The 20,537-nt window shown below is 34.6% G+C and overlaps 1 protein-coding gene across 3 annotated transcripts; it reads right to left on the bottom strand.

Annotated features, from left to right (window-relative positions):
* On the bottom strand, positions 2,800–8,424 carry LOC109835666. Of its 3 annotated transcripts, none has more exons than XM_020403648.1 (2): positions 7,909–8,424; positions 2,800–3,151 (listed from the first exon to the last, which is right to left on the bottom strand). In XM_020403648.1, the coding sequence occupies exon 1, from the start codon at positions 8,372–8,374 to the stop codon at positions 7,910–7,912; it is 465 nt and encodes a 154-aa protein (XP_020259237.1). In that variant the 5' UTR covers positions 8,375–8,424; the 3' UTR covers positions 2,800–3,151; position 7,909. The 3 variants fall into 3 exon arrangements, with proteins under 3 accessions (XP_020259237.1, XP_020259236.1, XP_020259238.1); XM_020403647.1 differs by having other exon boundaries at positions 2,864–3,140; positions 7,909–8,420; XM_020403649.1 differs by lacking the exon at positions 2,800–3,151 and adding an exon at positions 3,179–3,303.

Raw genomic sequence — 20,537 nt, 5'->3', positions numbered from 1 at the left:
CTCTTATTTTAGTTACCCTACTTTGTAAGCTCACTTAATCCACATCAACCGCATGTGCGAAGTCGCGTGACTCAATTTGGCCAGACTTTTGGTTCCAACCAAAATATATGTCAATTTGTCGACGTAGTCTACATAATATACTAAATTACCGTCAGAATAAGAAAATATATTGATGTGTCACTCATGGTCAACAAAATATACCAATCTAGTAATTTTGCCTCCAGTCACCACTTACATCCATAAGGACCAAAACTATTGCTTTGGAAGTCAAAATTGGTGCTCAAAATGACCTCCTCATTGCCTCACAAAGACATTGACTACTGTGAGCTTGGAAACAATAATGCGTGCTTTTTTAGTCACACGACTAAATCAAGACAAACGCATGAGAATGCGCAGTGCATCTGACTGGCTCATATTTTTGAAGAGGAAACCAACAAGGACCATAAGCTCTTACTCCACTATTCAATGTATCACCTCATCCACCCTCGTTTGGTTTTAAATGTATGCCAACTCCCTTGACAGAGAAAACCTTGCAAAGCGTCAGCTTACAATTTAGCATAAGCACAACATTTTAATGCCGCTGGTCCTGATCACACAAATAGTACACAGATGCTTTCGAGATCAGGTTTTCTATAGAGTATCACATAGGGAATAAGCAGAGAGAATGATGCCTGACATTTCACAAATCATGATATACAGAGGGGGCTAATGGAGAAAACTTTCGTCTTTGTTGCCATTCACTCCCTCCTTCCTCCGTATCTGATATTCTATAAAGAGTCCATTTGCCCAACTCATAGCAAAAGTCCGGTCATACAAGAAGAAGAAAAAAGGAGAACGCGATAAATTTCCCAGTACCGATTTTTAAATAGGTGCAATCGGTAGATAATATTAGTGCAAGAGTTACGATTCTATTTCAATTAGAATATCATATCAATGCAATCACCAACTTAAAAATATATATGTAAGGACATAGTATTATGTTCCAACTCTCACCCGATATTATTTTAAATATAAAAAGGCCTTCTGTAGGATCAGCTAAAATCCAGCATTTCGGCATTGAATTCTCCCAACTCTCACCAAGACAAGAACAATGCCTGTGTAGACCACTAGAACAGAGGAAGAAGCAACAAGGGTTTGAGAAAGATGACAGGAGACCATGAGAGAGATGAGATCTTAGCAGAAAACGAGTAAGATCTTCTTAAAGGCTATGTCGAAGCAGGGGAAGACAACCCACAGTTTTGGATGTTGCAAACTAGTTCGCAATGGGCCACACAGGATGTGTGGTGAGTGTGGGGATGAAGTTATAAGCAGATAGGATAATATTGGTATATGCATATTAATCACAGATATAGATATGAATATGAACATAGCTCGATAAGAAAAACCCATAATCCATGTGATGTCTAATCGAATATGAATACAGATGACATGAGAGGAAGTTATATACAGCTATAAACAAATACGTGAAAAACATATAGACCAAATGAATAGATCATGTAATATACAGCTGTTTCAATGAACCAAAGTTCCTCGTATCAACTTCATCGACTTGATGAAAAAGGAAATGAAAGGTTAGTGTTTAGGTCACCAAAATTGATTCTAGATCCACTAATCTAAAATCAAAGCGATTTCAACCGACTGATTAATACGCATATCAAGCATTCATATGCCTTTTAATATTCTACCAAAATACATCCTAACTGATACAGAGGTTTAATATTCCCAGCTGCATCCCATGAGATGCAAATATGACATGGCTATTCATATTATTTTGCATCCCGGACTAGGATATGTGTTTTATATGGTCCCAGAGAAATGCTGGGACAGAAATGCACAATGTGCACCCAACGACATGCACACGCGTGCTTCTAAACACCAGTTTGCCGACATTACCCATGCTATCATGTCCACGAGCAGCCTCAATGACTTTGGCATCCAATTTCAGCACAGGGCTCATAATCTGCATGCACTGGTCACTAGCTAACAAGAACTGCTCGTGCATTGCATTAACATAAACAAATCCAGACAGCTTGGTGAAATGAAACTGGGTGACTTTCATTAGTCCATGCTTACAGCTCGTATTAGAGGCTGCGCAGGAGGCGTCATTTCTAAATTTTACATCTATCCATTGGCGACTTACCATTTAGTCGATATGAGACTAATTAATCCGACATATTATCATACTTCTGCAGTGTTGATATCCATGTGTGCTGGCATTGGACTAAACCTTTGTCCCCCCTATAATACCCATGTCGTTCACTTGCAACTGGAAAATATGGGGAGCTAGCTCCGATACCTTTTGTGAAAATATATGAGAAATCACCTTAAAAGCTAGATGCTGGAGGGAGGAAACTAAATTCCCTAACATATCTATTTCCAAATTCCAACATTCCATTCGGGGCCTGTTTGCTTGCGCGGAAGTACATATGACACTTTAAAACCTAGATGCTTGCTTGTTGGGATGGAACTGTCCAAGGCAACAAATTTTAAATAGAAGCAGGAACTATAAGATCAAAGAAGAAAATCATGTTTGCTGAGATCTGAAACAACAATGCCAAAGGGACTGAATACAAGTAATAAGCCATGAACAGATTTCTGACACCGACCTTCGAATAAAAAATTTATAAATTACAAGAATCATTACACATTTATGATAAGTTACAACAGTAATATTTCCTTCCAGATATAGAACCACTTTAGCAGTTCTTTTGTCAGTATAAACTTTTAAGCTTGTCTTCCTGTATTTAAAATTTTCTGGTATTGTTGATAAGTTAATCTGTTGATGAACATGCACAAGTCTCTCTACAATGCTTAAGTATATTATCAATTGCACGCTGCAGATATTGGAAAAACACTCTGCCGGTATCAGAACCAAATTCTGTATTTAGCAGTTCAGATAAACATAACTACTAGTTTGAAAGTTGAAGCTGGGTGTGAAGGAACACAATACATAATACAATTCATTCTTCAATACATAATACATTTCATGAGAACATGCTAAGATACCTTTATTTCATACAATACATTTCATACAATACTAAAACTTAGATATATACGAATGATGTGTAACCTTGTATCAGGCATCAACGCCATGCTGGGCACATACAAGGAACCCCCATCATAATAGCGGGCTGGAGATCCTGTGCAAGAGCTAGTCAAGGGTGAGAAGATTCGTACGTCACTTAAATTTTAGACGAGCAATATCTAGTTTATATAGTACTAGAAAACAAGCTGCAGGTTATCAATTGCATCTGGGGGTTGAGTTTATGTAGCTGATGTCATCTGCCCTTGAATTCCTGACCACTGAAGCAACAATCTAAATACTAAGTAATAGAGTTTTCTAAAGTCAGAATGATCTTTGGAAAAAAAAATTCTCTTATTTGGCGGGAAACTATTTGTATATTGAAACACCTATACTTTTTCTTGACATCATAAGTAATTTGGTTACATTGACTCTGGCGTGTGTTATTTAAAATTAACACCGCATGCTATGCAAGGTGTTCACTTTCACCATATGAAACTCAAGACACTAAAACCCATAAGAATTCATTGTTGTGATTCATCATTCATGTGAACAATGAAAATCTTAGAAATCCATATGCACTGGTTCTTAGTTGCCCACAATTTGCACGAAACACAGATCCTGTTCAAGTTAGTGCTTCTGCACTTGTACACGCATGGACAAAATGTTGGAGGGATCTCGCTACATGTGGTATTAGAATCTATACTACCCAGAAATACTAGAGCTAAGAGGCACAGGAAGCTACATGATGGGGTCACATCTTGAATCTGTAGTTCACCTATAGAATTCTGCATTCCCTCATGAAGTCCTAGTGTGGCATGTTGGTCACACCTTAAACTGCAAATGTATGTCGCACACTATGACTGATATATAATTCCAGTAAATTCAAGAACTAACTGTAGCCAACATTTCTGTACAAGAACGGTGTTAAAAGCTCGATGTTAAAAGCTCAGTGTTAAGCATGTTATAGTAAAGCACATGCATATTTCAAGCATGCCTGAGTGAGGGAACAGGTGGGTTGACCTCTTAGGAATTCTTATTCGAAGGTGTTACAAAGAGTATCAAGACCATATGAAAGCTTTTAATACTCAGAAGTGATAATAAGTGTTGCAGATGCTGGTTGTTGTGTAGTAAATCACCACGGTATACAAGTTGTAATAGGGGCTACCGGGCTATAAAGAATCCATGAGAAAAGCCTGTAGACTCTCACATGGGTAAAGTATGAGCATCACGAAGATGTAATTTCCTAAAAGAGAGTGTGACACCCCACAGATGAACACACAGCCACACAAGCACATATGCATACATATACAGGAAAATTAGGCTGTGACAGTTAGGAGTAGGTGGATCTCATCACTCCTTTCTCTTGTACAGCTCATTTTGCTAAATGAGGTGACAACTCACATATATAAAAGTTCACTAACTCAAAAGTTAATAATAGCTAATTCTACGGAGGAACAACAAAAACAAGTTCAATAATCGAGATTGCTAGGTCTAAAGCATACTATGATGGTTGATCTCCTTCCAAGTTCTCTTTCAAAGGCATACTATATGCACCCAAATTAGTCAGAAGGGTGCATAGTATTACCACAGGGAGTTAAAACTACACAAAGAAAAATGTTATGGGACATAGGAGTATGGCAGGGGCACCACTTAAATAAGTGGGGTCTCATCTGGGATATATGAGATTCACCTAAAGAACTAACCGTAGAGTATATGGCAAGGCTGTAATTCTCTAATTGACTAAAGTATTTTACAATCTCAATGAATGAACTAAAGAACTAAATGTAGCTTGCATTTACGAAATACGAGAAAAAAAACTCTCTAGCTAAGCATGGTGGAGTGAGAAATCATGACGATGAGATACTTCTTTAGAGGTACTTCCAAGAAGTAGTATTCACTAGCCTGAATCATGCAAAATTAAGTGTCACATGGGGCTTAGTCCTTATAAGAGCAAAGTTTCACAGCAAATAAGTTAAGGAGCACCTCTTGGATCCATTGTAGATACTTACAGAATTTCATGGGGTCATCTCCGAGATTACACATTGCTAAATGGTTATCATCTATTGAGAGCAATACAAGGATATGTTGGGGTATTATGTTAACGCACTAACTGTTGTCCTTACTGTAATAAGTCCACACATTTAACATCAAATCTGCGCACACTATTAAATCACTTGCAGAAATAACTTTTCACAACTCCCTCTTAAATGGTTATATGTTTACGAATTAAGCAACATAACTTGCAATTAACACGAACCACCAAACATGTCAATATCAGGTTAAGGATTTTTTTTAACCCAGCCCGGAATCGAACCCAAAACCGCGGGAGCCATATTGGAACCTTCCAACCGTCCGGGTCACCCGCAGTGGGTTCAACATCGGGTTAAGTTGATTGAATAAGCATATCATCTACAGACATATGGATCTCTCCTACTCTGGTCATTGAATACTTCGTTGACGCGTCCCTGATATGCTATCTAGCAATGTTAAAAGCAAAGGTCATAAAACAGAAATATCCCCCTAGTCTATGATGTAAAAGATCTCTTCATCTTCTAGGTCAACAATTATATGGTCATATCCTAGCATCAACATCTAAGAAATTTAGCATTCTATGTCTAAGGAGTTACTAAGTTAAAGAATCATGGACACAAGTCACACAACAAACCACAAAACAGTACAGACATATAATGTAAGTAGCCTGACAAATAGATCATGGAAGGACAATCAATATAACAAACCACTCAATATCTTTCCTCAATCTAAACTATATATATTTCGATCATCGTTTTAATTTATAGAGTGGAATTTTGACATCCATTTCATTGGCATCACAGCTCCTTTAGTGAATTGAAGAAAGTACATGCTGCTGTAAGGTCGAATAAGATCTTTATAGTTGTTTAACCCATCACTAGGTCTACCTTCCAAATGAATGAAGTTTCCAAAATGTTTAGGGAAAATTCTCAGTTAAGGACCATCCTATATAAGATTAAGAAACCTCTAATTTCCAGAAAAGCATTAGTATAACTTTTATTTTCTTTTTCCCAAATGTAACACTCACAATCAGAGGTTTATTGCATTTAGCGATGACTTAAATGTCTCTTTCTTCTTCTTTTTTTCACTACACTTTATCATGATCTACTTATGCAATCAATTACAACCAAGTTGATGTTCTTTAACCAAAGAAAATTAAGAAAAGAGTAAATTGTAGACAACCCTCAACTATTTAGTAGTGCTTAACAATCCTACATTCATGAGGTATAGGGAGGCTATCTGCAATTTACTCTCTCCTAAAAATACCAATCCTTGGGTGATAAGCTAATAAAATGGTTGAGGGGTGATAAGTCTACTGATGAAGTTATAGATAAAGGGATTATCTGCAGTTCGCTGTTAATAAAATTTCAATTTCTTGGTTATTTAACAAATGTATTGCAAATAGCTTCATATTTACAAAAAAAAAAAAACACTAACTTCATACCATTCCCTAAGAACCAATTAGTAGAAATAACTATGCTTAGAAAAATCACCAATGCTTTGTTTGGGAGTTTACAAAGGAAAGGGATGGAAAGGTAAAGAATGGAAAGGAAATGTAAAGAATGAAAGTGAAAAGATAAAATGTTGTTTGGGAGTTTAGTAAGGAGAATGGAAGTAAATTTGTTTGAACTTGTTTGAGAGTTCTAATAAAAAGGAGAGAAGTGAAATGAATATATATAAAGTTACATAAATACCCTACATATTGAATGGGAGTGTATTAGCCATTGATTTTAATGTCGTAAGAATATAATTGTCTTTATCACATTTTAAAATTTTATATTGATTTCCATTCCATCCTCTACCCCAAATTGGAGGGAAGAAAAATGGAAGGAAATTTAACCTTCTATTCCATCCTCTAAGGGGGTGTTTGTTTCACCAAATATTTTGGTATTTGGTATGGATTACAAGTTTTGGGGTCCAAAAGTGAGTTTTTTTGTATTTTGGGATTCCATATATGGTATTTGTTTTAAAAAAATTTTTAGAATATTGAATCCCAAAAATACAAAAAGTGCCTAATTTTTAGAATTTGTCAAATCCTCTCAATTGGAGAGGATTTTGATAAATCCCATAAATGAGTGTGCTTATCTCTTAATTGGAGAGGATTTGACAAATCTCAATTTTGTCTTTTTGTGGGAGGTAACCTCACCAAGATAGCATATTCATCATATTATAAAATTTTGACATTTGGTAATGCTACAATTTGAGCTTGAAACAAACAAAATATTATAAGTTATAATATTCCAAATCCCAAAATATTAATGAAACAAACAACATTTTAGAAATCTCAATCCATAACAAAACACCTATAGATTTTAAATCCCATTGTGAAATCTATATCCTAAAATTATAGGATTTAAAACAAACACCCCTTAAGAGCATCTCCAACAGCCTCCATATCTCATGTTCTTGACTAAATATAGGGAGTAGGAGGGGGAAAAATTGCTCCTCAACAGGCTCCCTATGTTAGAGACTAAATATAGGGAATATGATTTGATATTCCAAATCAATGATAACAAAGTAACGTCCTATATTTAGTCTCAACATAGGAAACATTGTTAGAGCAACTTTCCCCCGCTCCTACTCCCTATATTTAATCTAGGACATGAGATAGGGAGCCATTTGGGGAGCGTTGTTGGAGCACTTACTCCTTATTTGGCTTCCTGTTTCCTAGGATGAGAGATTTGCTCCTCAAATATAGGAAAAACCTAAGATCGCTCTTGGAGATGCTCTTGGAGATGCTCTAACCCCTTAAAAAAACTTTCAAACAAGTAAAATTAAAATTTTTACTTTAACTTCCATCCATTAACCCCCATCCAAACAAGGTGTAAGCAAAAAAAAAAAGCACAAATCACCTCAAGAATCCGCCTTTTTGGGCGCCCTCCCTTCACACTCAGGCACCTTATCGAAATTCCTGGCCGGATACCTGGCCGAAGCAACACCAACCTCGAAAACCAAATCATCGCCACTCAACCTAATCCCAGAGATCGACCACCACCGGAATAAAGCCCTAACCCTAATCCCATCAAGATCCGCGATCTTCCCTCCAACAAGCTTCCCCGTGATCCTCCTCTCGTAAGAGGCGAGATAGTTGTCCGGCGGCAGCGTGATCCGGCAGCGGCCGTCGAGGTGGACGGCGAAGTCGCAGGAGGTGCGGTTGAGGGAGTAGGAGGCGACGTTGACGGGGAGGAGCCCGACGGGGAAGCCGTAGGATTTGAGCTCGCTGTAGGCCGTGGAGCTAGGGTTAGGGTTTTGGGAGAGGGAACTGGGGAGAGAGAGGAGGAGGAGGAGGAGGGAGAGGGCGAAGAGCGATTTCGACATTTTTGGAGGGGTGTTTCGGGAATTGGCGAAAATTTTGGGGAATCGTGGGGGTTTTTATGGAGAGGGGCGTGGGGAGGATTAAGAAAGTTAGTTAGTTAGTTAGTTAGTTGGTAGTCCTCCACTTTTTTTTTTGGATTAATTAATTAAGAGTTGAGAGTGGGGATACGGAGACGCTTAGAGAGGACCAAAGAATGGGACCAGATTTAATGGAGAGCATCTCCAACGGTTTCTCCAAAAATTTCTTCAAATTGGGAAAGCAAAAGTCATATTCTTTAAATTATTTTTACTCCAATTCCAACAGCTTCCCTATTTTGAAGAATCCTACATTTATTAAAATAATAAAAATATTCTACATCCCTATTTTTGGATGCTTTTAGCATCTCCAACAGTTTCCCTAAAATTTTTTCCAAAATGGGGAAGCAAAAGTCATATTTTTCAAATTATTTTTGCTCCAACTCTAACAGCTTCCCCATTTTGAAGAATCCTGTATTTATTACAATAATAAAAATATTCTACATTCCTATTTTTGGATGCTCTTATGCATTGGAACTGCCCCCCATGGTTTTTTTGTAATTACGGATTTTTTTTTATATTTATTTTCTCCTCCATCCCGTCTTGAAGAACATACTGCATTCATGACCAAGCTTTCCCCAAATATTTGAAGAATGCCTCAGATTTGGGGAAGACTCTCATTTTTTCCTCCTTTATCCCTATTTTGGGGAATGGGATGTGGAATCTATTAGACCAAAAAAAAGCCCAAAATTCTCCAAAAGTGAGAATACCAATAAAATAGAGAAGCTGTTGGAGATGCTCTTATGCATTGGAACTGCCCCCCATGATTTTTTTTGTAATTACAGATTTTGTTTTATATTTATTTTCTCCTTCATCCTGTTTTGAAGAAGGTGCTGTATTTATGACAAAGCTCTCCCCAAATATTTGAAGAATGCCCAAAATTTGGAGAAGACTCTTCTTTTTTTTCTCCTCCATCCTTATTTTGGGGAATGGGATGGAGAATCTGTTGGACAAAAAAAAACCCAAAATTCTCCAAAAGTGAGAATACCAATAAAACAGGGAAGCTGTTGGAGATGCTCTAAGATCGCAAAGATTTAACAAAAATATCAGCTTTTGTAATTGAGAGTTGATCTAAACAAAGATTTAACAAAAATATCAGCTTTTGTAATTGAGAGTTGATCTAAACAAAGATTTAACAAAAATATCAGCTTTTGTAATTGAGAGTTGATCTAAACAAAGATATCAGTCATATTTGTTGCTTGATTTTACATCTCTTCGATATTTACAAAGATATCAGCTTATGACAATATACATTTTATTGGTAACTAGTAAACGAAATTCAATTCAATTTCCCTTGTTCTATCATAAGTTAACATTTTAATATTTTTTATTGGTTTAATAACAACATTGAGAGAGCATTTTAGGTACGAATACGGAGAAAACAAAATTGTGTCACCGTATCAAAAATTAATAGACAAATGATTGCATACTATTAGTTAGTAATACACGTATGTAATGATTTCAAAATATGAAAAATTGTCGAGCAGTTTGAAAATGTTATTTTCAAGCTTGATATCATTACTTTTCTAGGAGCTAGTTGTATTAATTATTTCTATTTATAAGTTTGGAGTTGAGAGTATTCGTTTTTTATAGATAATTATTTTATATATTTTTCATGTTTAAGACTCTGTATTTTCTCTAGAAAATCTTGATATTATCAAACACAATTTCTAATAAAATTTTATTTTATTTTTATATTTTTACAAAAGGAGATAACAATGCCCCAAAAGTTCAATTCCTAGCTACACTACTGGACACGATTATTACTTAAATTGTAATTGTTAGTATAAAGTGAGAATGAGTACAATAAATGAGAATATGTTACAATTAAAATTTTAAAATACCCAAACTTCCTACTAAAACGATAGGTGATTGAGATTAAATCTAGTGATAACTCTGTTTAACGGTTATTTTAAATTTTTATTGGGAAAATACAAAATCAATCCAATGGTGGGTCCCACGTGTTGACATGTGTGGCATTTTGCATTTGATGCCATGTTTAAAGAGGTGAGTTCACAGTTGAGTGTTGCCTCATATTGATGGTGACCTTGTAGCCTTGGGCCATTCTAAAATCTAAAAGCCAATTTATTTCCTGTCCTTAAAGATAAGGGCCTGTTATTTGCACGGAAATAGTCATGAAGTAGGTGAAGTAAATTATATAAATGCTATTTCTGTTACTTCTGATAAAAAACGTTGTTTGTCTCGCTAAAAGTCTCATTTCTCCTTACCTTCCTAATCGCTGATGTGGATCCTAGGTGGCACTACGACTTCTTAAAAAAATTACTCCTTCTTAGAGTTTAGAATTGCAGCTGAAGTAGGATAAATTCTCTTGTGGGCCCACATAAAGATTGATATAGCGCTAAAATAGGGATTACTGCAAATCGATTAGAATTTCTAACTTCTCGCTTCTCATATCCTCACTGCCCAACTTCTGGTGGAAAAAATGACCTATAACTCCAAATTCTCCATCTTCTCCCAACAAAAAACTCAATTTTCTTGAGGCAAAACCTCATTTTCTTACTGCAAAGATTTTTTTTTTTTGAGAGAAAACAAGGGATATACCCTGTCATTAGTATTAAACAAAAATATAGATACAAAAGAAGCATACGAAATGTATCCAAGTATTGGAAGATAGAAAGGATGGTTTCTCAATACTAGTGATATATGACCTTCTTCTATCAAACATCCATGAAGGTGAAGAGAGGGCCTTGCCGTCATTCACCGTTGACATAGATATAAGAGAGAACCAAAGCCAGCCATATATATAGTATTAAGAAACTAAACTTTCTATAGCCCAATATAAAACAAAAGCTAAGATTACAAAAGTAATTTATATACTGTTAAAACCAAAATATACATTCACTATCCCATCTATGTGCTCCTTTGAATCGGCTTTTCCTCTAACTTTGCTTTAACCTTGTATGCTGCTGCTCCATTTCCATAACATGTCCAGTCATTCAAACCCGATATTGCCAAGTTAATAATAGAATTGATAGAAAAATGAACTTGATCAAAAATGATTCTATTTCTCCATGACCATAAGCTCCAGCAGACTGATGCAAATATGCTCCTCCAAAGAGAACCATACGTCCCTCTCAGATCTTCTAGTATATACATTAGCTTATCCAAAGTATTTGGCCATAAGAAAGGTAAGAGGTAGCACTTAAAGTGTTGCCAAACTCTCTTAGATACTGGACATAAAAAGAACAAATGTTCTCTAGATTCCGATTCAATTAAAGTGTTGCCAAACTCTCTTAGATACTGGACATAAAAAGAACAAATGTTCTCTAGATTCCGATTCAATTCCACAAAAAGAACAGTTAACATCATACTGGACATAAAAAGAACAAATGTTCTCTAGATTCCGATTCAATTCCACAAAAAGAACAGTTAACATCATCATTCCAGCCTTTTAAAAGTAAAACCTCCTTTGTATTCAGCTTATTATGAGAAAGAAGCCAGAGAAAAATACGAACTTTAGAGGGAATAATTGTATTCCAAATAACTTTGTGTAAAGGATAAATGACACCTCTCTGAATAAGAAAGTTGTAAAGAGATCTGACTGAGAATTGACTGTTGGAAGTGAGAGACCATTGGGGTTGATCACAATTTGTTGGAACAATATGGAAGTTTCTGATGAGATTCAAAAGAGAAATTTTTTCAGCTTGAGCACTAGGATGAACACTTCTCCTCATCAACAAATGCCAGCGCCATTCATGAGCATTAGAAAGACCCTGGATCCTGACAGTGGCATTATGGGAGAGGGCTAGCTTATATGATTCAGGAAAAACACTTGCCAAACTATTAGAACCAGTCCATTTATCTTCCCAAAATCTAATATGATCTCCTGAACCTATCTTCCATTTTATGTTATGGAAAAGAGCATCTCTCTGAGATAAGACATCATTCCAAAATGATGAAAAAGATGATTTGGAAAGACTGGTTTGCAGATTTGTATAACCAAGAGCATAAAGATTATGGAGAAACTTGCCTGTGGATGAGTCTCTATCTAGGCACTTCCATAGCCATTTAGTCAAAAGTGAGGAATTGAACACAGCAATGTCTTTAATCCCCAGACCTCCCTCATTTTTGTTTAAGCAAACTTTTTTCCATTTTACCAAACATTTGAAAGTATTTGTGTCAGCCTTTCCTGTCCATAGGAAGTTCCTCCTGACTTTGTCAATTTCTTTAACAAGCCATTTAGGTAGCTTATAAAAAGACATGAAATACAAAGGCACAGATGTAAGAACTGAATTTATTAGAACCAGTCTACCTCCATAAGATAGGGTATTCTTCTTCCAGTTAGCCAACTTCCTGTAGAGGTTATCTAACAGAGGCTGCCAATCTGATTTGGATAATTTGCCATATTTGAGAGGTAAGCCAAGATATTTAATTGGTAGTTGACCAACTTTGCAATCCAGGGAAGATGCTAAGATTTGAGCTTTGTTATGAATATTGCCAAAATATGTGAGTGATGATTTTGAGTAATTGATGCTCAATCCAGATATGTCTTCAAAAATATAAAGAATAGCTTCGAGAATAGAAATATCCTTGATGGAGCTTTTGACAAAGAGTAAAGTATAATCAGCAAATTGAAGAATCCTCAAATGATTTAGATGTTCCTTAAGGTCGAGAGTTGCCAAAAGCCCCTCTTCAACATTATTCATAATCATTTTATTCAAGACATCTACAGCAATGTTAAAAAGCATTGGGGAAAGAGGATCACCTTGCTTGAGGCCCCTTTTGCAAGAGAAAAATTTTGTGGGTGTACCATTGACTAGGATTGCACAGTTAGAGGATGAAATAATGTGAAAAATCCAAGAACACCACCTATTGCCAAAACCCCTAGCTTTCAGAAGATCAAGGAGAAAATCCCAGTCTATGGAGTCAAAAGCTTTAGCAAAATCAATCTTAAACATTGCAACCTCCTTCTTTCTTTTTGAACAAGCATGTATCATAGAAACACTGCAAAGATTTCATCTTCTCACAAAACAACTTTTTCCTCGACATCATCTTCTTCCGTTAGAAGCTTTTATCGTTGCGGCATTAAGGTATCATAGAAACTATAAAATTAAACTTTTTATTAAATTCATACCATTCTAATAACCAACTTCAGAATTTATGAAATAGGAAGCAGCGGGAAATAACATATTTTTATTTGTTCTATAAAGTTTTGAAAGTAATGGATATGGTATTTCTTCCTCATCACTTACTTGTTTTATTTGGATAGTCATTATACATACAGTTAGGAAAAGAGAAAGAGAATCTTTTTACATTTTATTTACAAATAGAAAATATAAACAGTACAAAATTTGATTTTATTCCTTAATGGACTTTGTTTCATCCGAGACTTGAGGGATGAAAAAAGATTAAAGAAATAGGGATATTACATAGGTGTCACATCAGCATTTAAGAAAGTGTCAGAAGTAGTTTTTTCAAACAACAAATAGATTTTCTTCATTAGAAAATAGTAGAATTAGTTTTTATTTTTTTTACTTCAGCTACATCATACATACTTCTATGCAAACAAATAAACCAAAGTATACAACATGAAATCTCAGTTTAAAGCTTTAGGGCATACAATTTTTCATATGTCACGAACTTGGAGGTGTCTAAGGAGGCTTATCTTTTTTGGTCAAACCCTTTTAAGTTAGCCTTTTCAAATCTACTTGTTTGATAAAACATCAAATAAGTTATCTTATACACCTCATCTCGTAACACCCCACATCATCAAGACCGAAAAATAATTTCGTAATCTATTTTTTGATGATGAAAGCTGAGATATTTCTTTTGTTTATTAGTTTAAAAGTATCTCTCAGTTTTAGTTATCTAAATAAGAATTTTTACAAGGTTTTATGTATTAAAAAGCCTAAATGAGATGAAGTCAAAAGTGGTCAACCCTTTAGTCAACCTGTTAAGCCAAGAAACCTTATACAAGGCTGAGGAATCCCTAGAGATTAGATTTTTTAGATTTTTGACACCCATAGGGCCGGCCAAGCAAGGAGAAAGAAGAAGATAGTATTTTGCATATCTTTTGTCAGCTTCAAGATCATCTTTTTCTATAAAAACACCCTCAGACAAATACTAACTCACTATCTTCTGCCATTGATTCATAAATACATTTAAATTCTTAATCTTGAAAATAGTTCAATTCATCATGATAATCTATATTCTTTCTTGTGATATATGATCGTGTACATATCGATATTTTGATGTAGAACACGCACTTATGTAGTTATGACCCTAATGAAAATCAATCGACCAAGTTTAATTGTGTTAGTTTAAGTGTCATATTTTAGTTTTCATGGATAGGGCAAGTTTCACAATGTTTTGATAAGTTTTTACAAAATCCTAGATGGCAAAAAATTATGTTTTACGCAATTACATGATCCACGATATGTTTTCTAAGTATATTATATTTGTGAATCGATGTTGAAAAGGTATTGAAAAGTATCCTAAGAATAGCATGAGAAAGGTACGAGAAAACCCTAGGTTGAAATTTGTGAAATATGCCAAAATCTAGATTTTAGATGTCTAGATTAGGATTTTAGACGTTTGGTATGAAAACCAGACATCCGGATGGAATTTTAGCTGTCTCTGTAATGTTTCTCAAAATTTGATTCTCTATTGTTTCAATAAATCAAACGCTTGAAAACATGCACAGCCTATTCTATTTAGTTTTATGGGTCGTTTGACTCTATTACTTTTCATATAACTTCCATTGATGTTGAAACTTTGTGAACACCTTTGCTAGTAAGTTTTGTATGTGTTTGAAGTTTTATTTGGTATTTTTGAGTTACATTTTCATAATTTTCTGATTGAACCAAATTTTTTGAAATACAGATTTAAAATAGAGTTCTTAGCCCAAACTCAACATAGAGTTGTTATCAATATGAAAATGAGTTTTTTTTATAATATGGGCAATGTGGTATGATGACACTTGTAAAAATGGTTCAACTCTTAAGATTACATATGAAATCCACGGGGATTAGGAGTTCAAATATTAAACGTTTACCTTGATCAACCTGGTAGCTTTTAGCTGAGATGGTGGTGGGTGCAAGATGTACAACTTGTTGCCTACAAGTTTGTGGATATGATACGTTGAGAAGAGATAATATTGTCGAATAGTTAAAACCTGATTTTTCAAATTCTTAGACCTTGTATATTTCATGTTAAGTATCGAATGACGATGTATAGAGTGTGAATGTGGGGGTTTTGACGCAGCGTGGAAGTGATAACCTCGGAATCCACCAAGACTGTTCTCTGAATCCACAAAGAACGATCTTCAAATCCACGAAGAACTTCGAATCCACGAAGAAAATATTGAGAAGAAAAATTTTATTGATCAAAAGTTATTCTCCTTTGGGATTGCATGACTCTTCTTAAATAGAAAAACAAATAAGACTCCTAGTAAGATTAGAATTACAAAAATAAAAAGTATCAAATAAGACTCCTAGTAAGACTAGAATTATAAAAAAAGTGTCAAATTCTATCCTAAAAAGACTCCTTATAATAGAGGAAACAAATCATGAATCAAAATTGATTTTGTTTGCTAATCTAATTTGACTCTAAAATTAAATTTATTTCCTAATCTAAATAGACCCCAAGTTTACTACTAAAAAAAATTAAAAGCTGACTATTTTTGGATTTCTGTCAAAACTGGACATAACTGGTGAGATTGTAAAAAATCTAACAATCTGGTTGGCTCCGTCTCGTCGAGATAGACGATTTACATATATAATATGTCAGAATTCGCCTTCCGGATTAAAAGATATGATTGTTTCTTTGTAAAAGTATAAATCTGTATTTAGCTCGTGAATGTCCGAATCATCCATTAAATTTTTTGTTAAGCGTCCTACATCAGTCTCCCCTTGTTGAAAGAAGCTCGATCCCGAGCTTATATTTGGTAGAATAGTAGCTTCATTGATAGATAATTTTCTTCTCTTACAACGATCAGCATCTGCCTTGTACTTAGCATTGATTTTCTTCATCTGTTGTTTTGCCTCTTCAGCTAGGACTTCTTCTGACTCAAATTCTTGAATAAATCTTTCACACACCATGGTTACGTGTCTGACAGCATGTGGATCTGCAATTGACTTGAAAAACTCCTCAAAATATGTTCCATGTTGCTTCTCATATTCTAGTGCTGAAAGTATCATCACCTTGAAATTATTAACAATCTTTGCTTCCAGAGAAGAGAATCTCGCGTCATACTATATACATAATTTTTTCATCTCCTTTGTCTCTAGCCCTCCACCAAGCAATTCACACATACCATCAATTGCATCACTCTCTATTTTATCATTCTCCTCTATCGGGACAACATCAATATGTGCAATATCACTCTCAACCACTTTAAGAATATCATGCATATCATCCATCTTCACTATCATATCACCATCATGAATCTCATGCATATCAAGTGTTTGCTCCTTAGGAGGAATTTCGGTAGAGGCAGGTTCTTCTTTTACAACCAAATGATAGACCTCTTCAGATTGCTTCAAGTTTTCTGTTAAAGCCTCGTTGTTTGTCACCAAAGGTTTCTTCTTCTCAGTAGCTTTTATCTAAAATGACTCATTTTCTGTAAGAGACTTGAACATAATTTAACGTCCATCTTTCTTGAAGATATAAATATTGTCTCTGCTCCTATGGGTAGCTCCATTATTGAATTGCCATGGCCTACCTAAAATCATATGACAAGTATCCATCTCGACCACTTTGCACAAAACCTCATCAATATAAGTTCGGCAAATGAAAAAACGTACGCGGTACTTCTCATCGTTCTGCACAACATTATCCATGCTAATCTAGTCGATCATGTAGAGAGGTGGGTGTTTCTCTGTCTTTAGTCCTAACTTCTCCACCATACGCTGAAAGACAAGATTCTTGCTGCTGTGATTATCAATTATAACATTATAAATTTTCTGCATCACGGTGCATCTCGTACGAAAGATATTATGTTCCGGAGATGGTTCTTCTTTCTTTATTGCTTCTTTACTACTCTTCTCAACTCCAATGTCTTGCTTAGGATTCCGGAGATGGTTCTTCTTTCTTTATTGCTTCTTTACTACTCTTCTCAACTCCAATGTCTTGCTTAGGATCATTGTCGATGTTGAATTCATCATGTGGAGTCGGATCACGTCGTTGGCGACCATCAACGTGGTTTCGAACTCTTGTCGTGTTCAGATGCTCTACTATCGATGCAAGTCGCTCTAAAGTAGTCTTCATCTGATTAAAATCGGTCTTCTGCACGTCAAACTCAGTTCAAGAGAGGGCTTCATCACCTGCCATCGGATCGGAGGAACAAGGCTCTGATACCAATTGACGCAGCGCGAAAGTGATAACCTCAGAATCCACCAAGGGTGTTCTCTGAATCCACAAAGAACGATCTTCGAATCCACGAAGAAAATAATAAGAAGAGAAATTTTATTGATCAAAAGTTATTCTCCTTTGGGGTTACATAATTCTTCTTAAATAGAAAAACAAATAAGACTCCTAGTAAGACTAGAATTATAAAAATAAAAAGTATCAAATAAGACTCCTAGTAAGACTAGAATTATAAAAAAAATGTCAAATTCTATCCTAAAAAGACTCCTTATAATAGAGGAAATAAATCATGAATCAAAATTAATTTTGTTTCCTAATCTAATTTGACTCTAAAATTAAATTTATTTCCTAATCTAAATAGACCCCAAGTTTACTACTAAAAAAATTTAAAGCTGACTATTTTTGGATTTCTGTCAAAACTGGGCATAACTGGTGAGATTGTAAAAAATCTGACAATTTGGTTGGCTCCGTCTCGTCGAGATAGGCGATTTACATATATAATATGTCAGAATCCGTCTTTCGGATTGAAAGATATGATTGTTTCTTTGCGAAAGTATAAATCTGTATTTAGCTTGTGAATGTCCGAATCATCCATTAAATTTTTTGTTAAGCGTCCTACATCAGGTTTGCAATCTCCATGCTTTTGTATTTGATTATTATCACTTGATAATTAATTGTGCAATATAGAAAAGTTGAGATTAGATAACATTGTGTGCAATCATATTAAAATGAGTTGATATGAAAATGTTGGGTTCTAAATGTGGAGAATAAGGGGCTGTTTGGTTCGTTTCCTTGATATAGAGAAATGCAATTCCACGTAAAGAAACACAAGTTTTGAGTTTTCCAAATTTTTCCAAGAAATAGATTGTTTTGCTTTGGTTCGCACATAAAAAATGATGGGAAACCAATGTATTTATTTTTCTTGTGTTTGGTTCGCATAGAAAAAAAAAGAAAAACTTTTGTAAACAAAGCAGAGAAGGAAAAAAATTTGACGTGGCAGAGTTTTCATCAATTTCACTTGGTTAGGGAAGGAAATCGGAGAGGGAAAAAAATCTTAGTTGGCGGCGATTTCAGCAGAGTTTTCCCTCTTCCATTCGAGCGAACCAAAGCGGCACAAAGAAATGGACGGAAACAAAAACGCTGACGTGGAGGGCTAAAAATCTGACGTGGAGGGGTTTTCTGAGTTTTCCACCTCTTATAATAGCGAACCAAACAGCCCCTAAATAATAAAATTGGCTTTTTAAGGTGCGGGAAATTTTAATAGCCAAATTTATCGTCCACCTTGATGAGTTTCCGAAATCCCGTCTTGGATTGCTGAATAGAAATTTTATCGTCCACCTTAAATTGACAAATTTATTAGTTAATGCCAAATAATATACAATTAACTTAAGAATTTTAGGAATTTGAAATTTGATTTGTGCATGCTTATATGAGATATATGTGATGAGTAATGTGGTATCTTCTTCTTCTGTATATCAGTGTTCTGTAAAATAGAAATACCTTGAGTTTAAGTAATGAATTGCGATATATATTCCTTTTGAGTAATACATTGAGTAAGAATGTTCTGGCATAGATTGAGAGTTTGTTCTTAGTTTCATGTTCGCTCAACCATGTATCTCTTCTCGTATTCCTATTCAGTTTTAGTATTATCTCATTTTTGAATCATTTATGAATATATCATATTCAATTTTCTTTCATTTGATTTTATTTGTATAGTGATTCATATTTTTACTATTCTAATATTTAGATAGGTGTGTCCATTCGGACCGGCCCGGCCCGGAAATCCGGGCCCGGCAAAACCGGAGCCCGGACCCGGACCTGGGTACCCCGGGCCGGGCCCAGGCCCGACCGGGCCGGGTTCCGAGCCGGCCCGGTTTATTTTTTATTTTTTAAAAAAAATCTATTTAAAATTTAAATTATACAAAAAAAGATAAAAAAAATTAATAAAAAACAATAATTTTATCAATCACTTAAAATAACATAAATTACAAATAAAAAATTATAAAAATAAATTCTTTATTAATAATTAATAAATTATTTACAAATTACAAGTATAAATTTATTTTGGAATTCATCGCATCACAATAGATAAGTACATCCCAACTAGGTTTTTTTAAATTTTTTTCTTTGCTTTTTTTGATAAAAAAATGCTAAAAATTAGTTTAACATTATTATATTTTATATAATTATGTATAATTAGTATACACTTACAAATTATTATGTAACTAATATACATATATTATATGTAAATATATTGTATATATTTATAAGTTATAACTTGAGAGACAGAGAATCGCATAAGTAGTCGTTGCTCGTTGGGCCAATGGGGAAGAATTAACCGTTGTAATATACTATACTTATATATACTTATATACTAAGAGAGAGAGTATACACACACACACACGCATATTATACATTTATAAGAGAGAGTATACTTATATATACATATATACTAAGAGAGAGAGAGTATATATATATACACACATACTAAGAGAGAGTATACTTATATATACATATATACTAAGAGAGAGAGAGTATATATATATACACACATATATTATACATATATAAGAGAGGTTATACATATATAAGAGAGTGTATACTTATATAAGAGAGAGTATACATATATAAGAGAGAGTATACTTACATATACATATATACTAAGAGAGAGAGTATATATATATACATACATACATTATACATATATAAGAGAGAGTATTCATATATATACTTATATAAGAGAAAGTATACTTATATATACTTA

This window comes from Asparagus officinalis, chromosome 3 (assembly GCF_001876935.1).
Source record: "Asparagus officinalis chromosome 3, Aspof.V1, whole genome shotgun sequence".
NCBI lineage: Eukaryota > Viridiplantae > Streptophyta > Magnoliopsida > Asparagales > Asparagaceae > Asparagus > Asparagus officinalis.
This window is presented reverse-complemented; position numbering and strand designations above follow the sequence as displayed.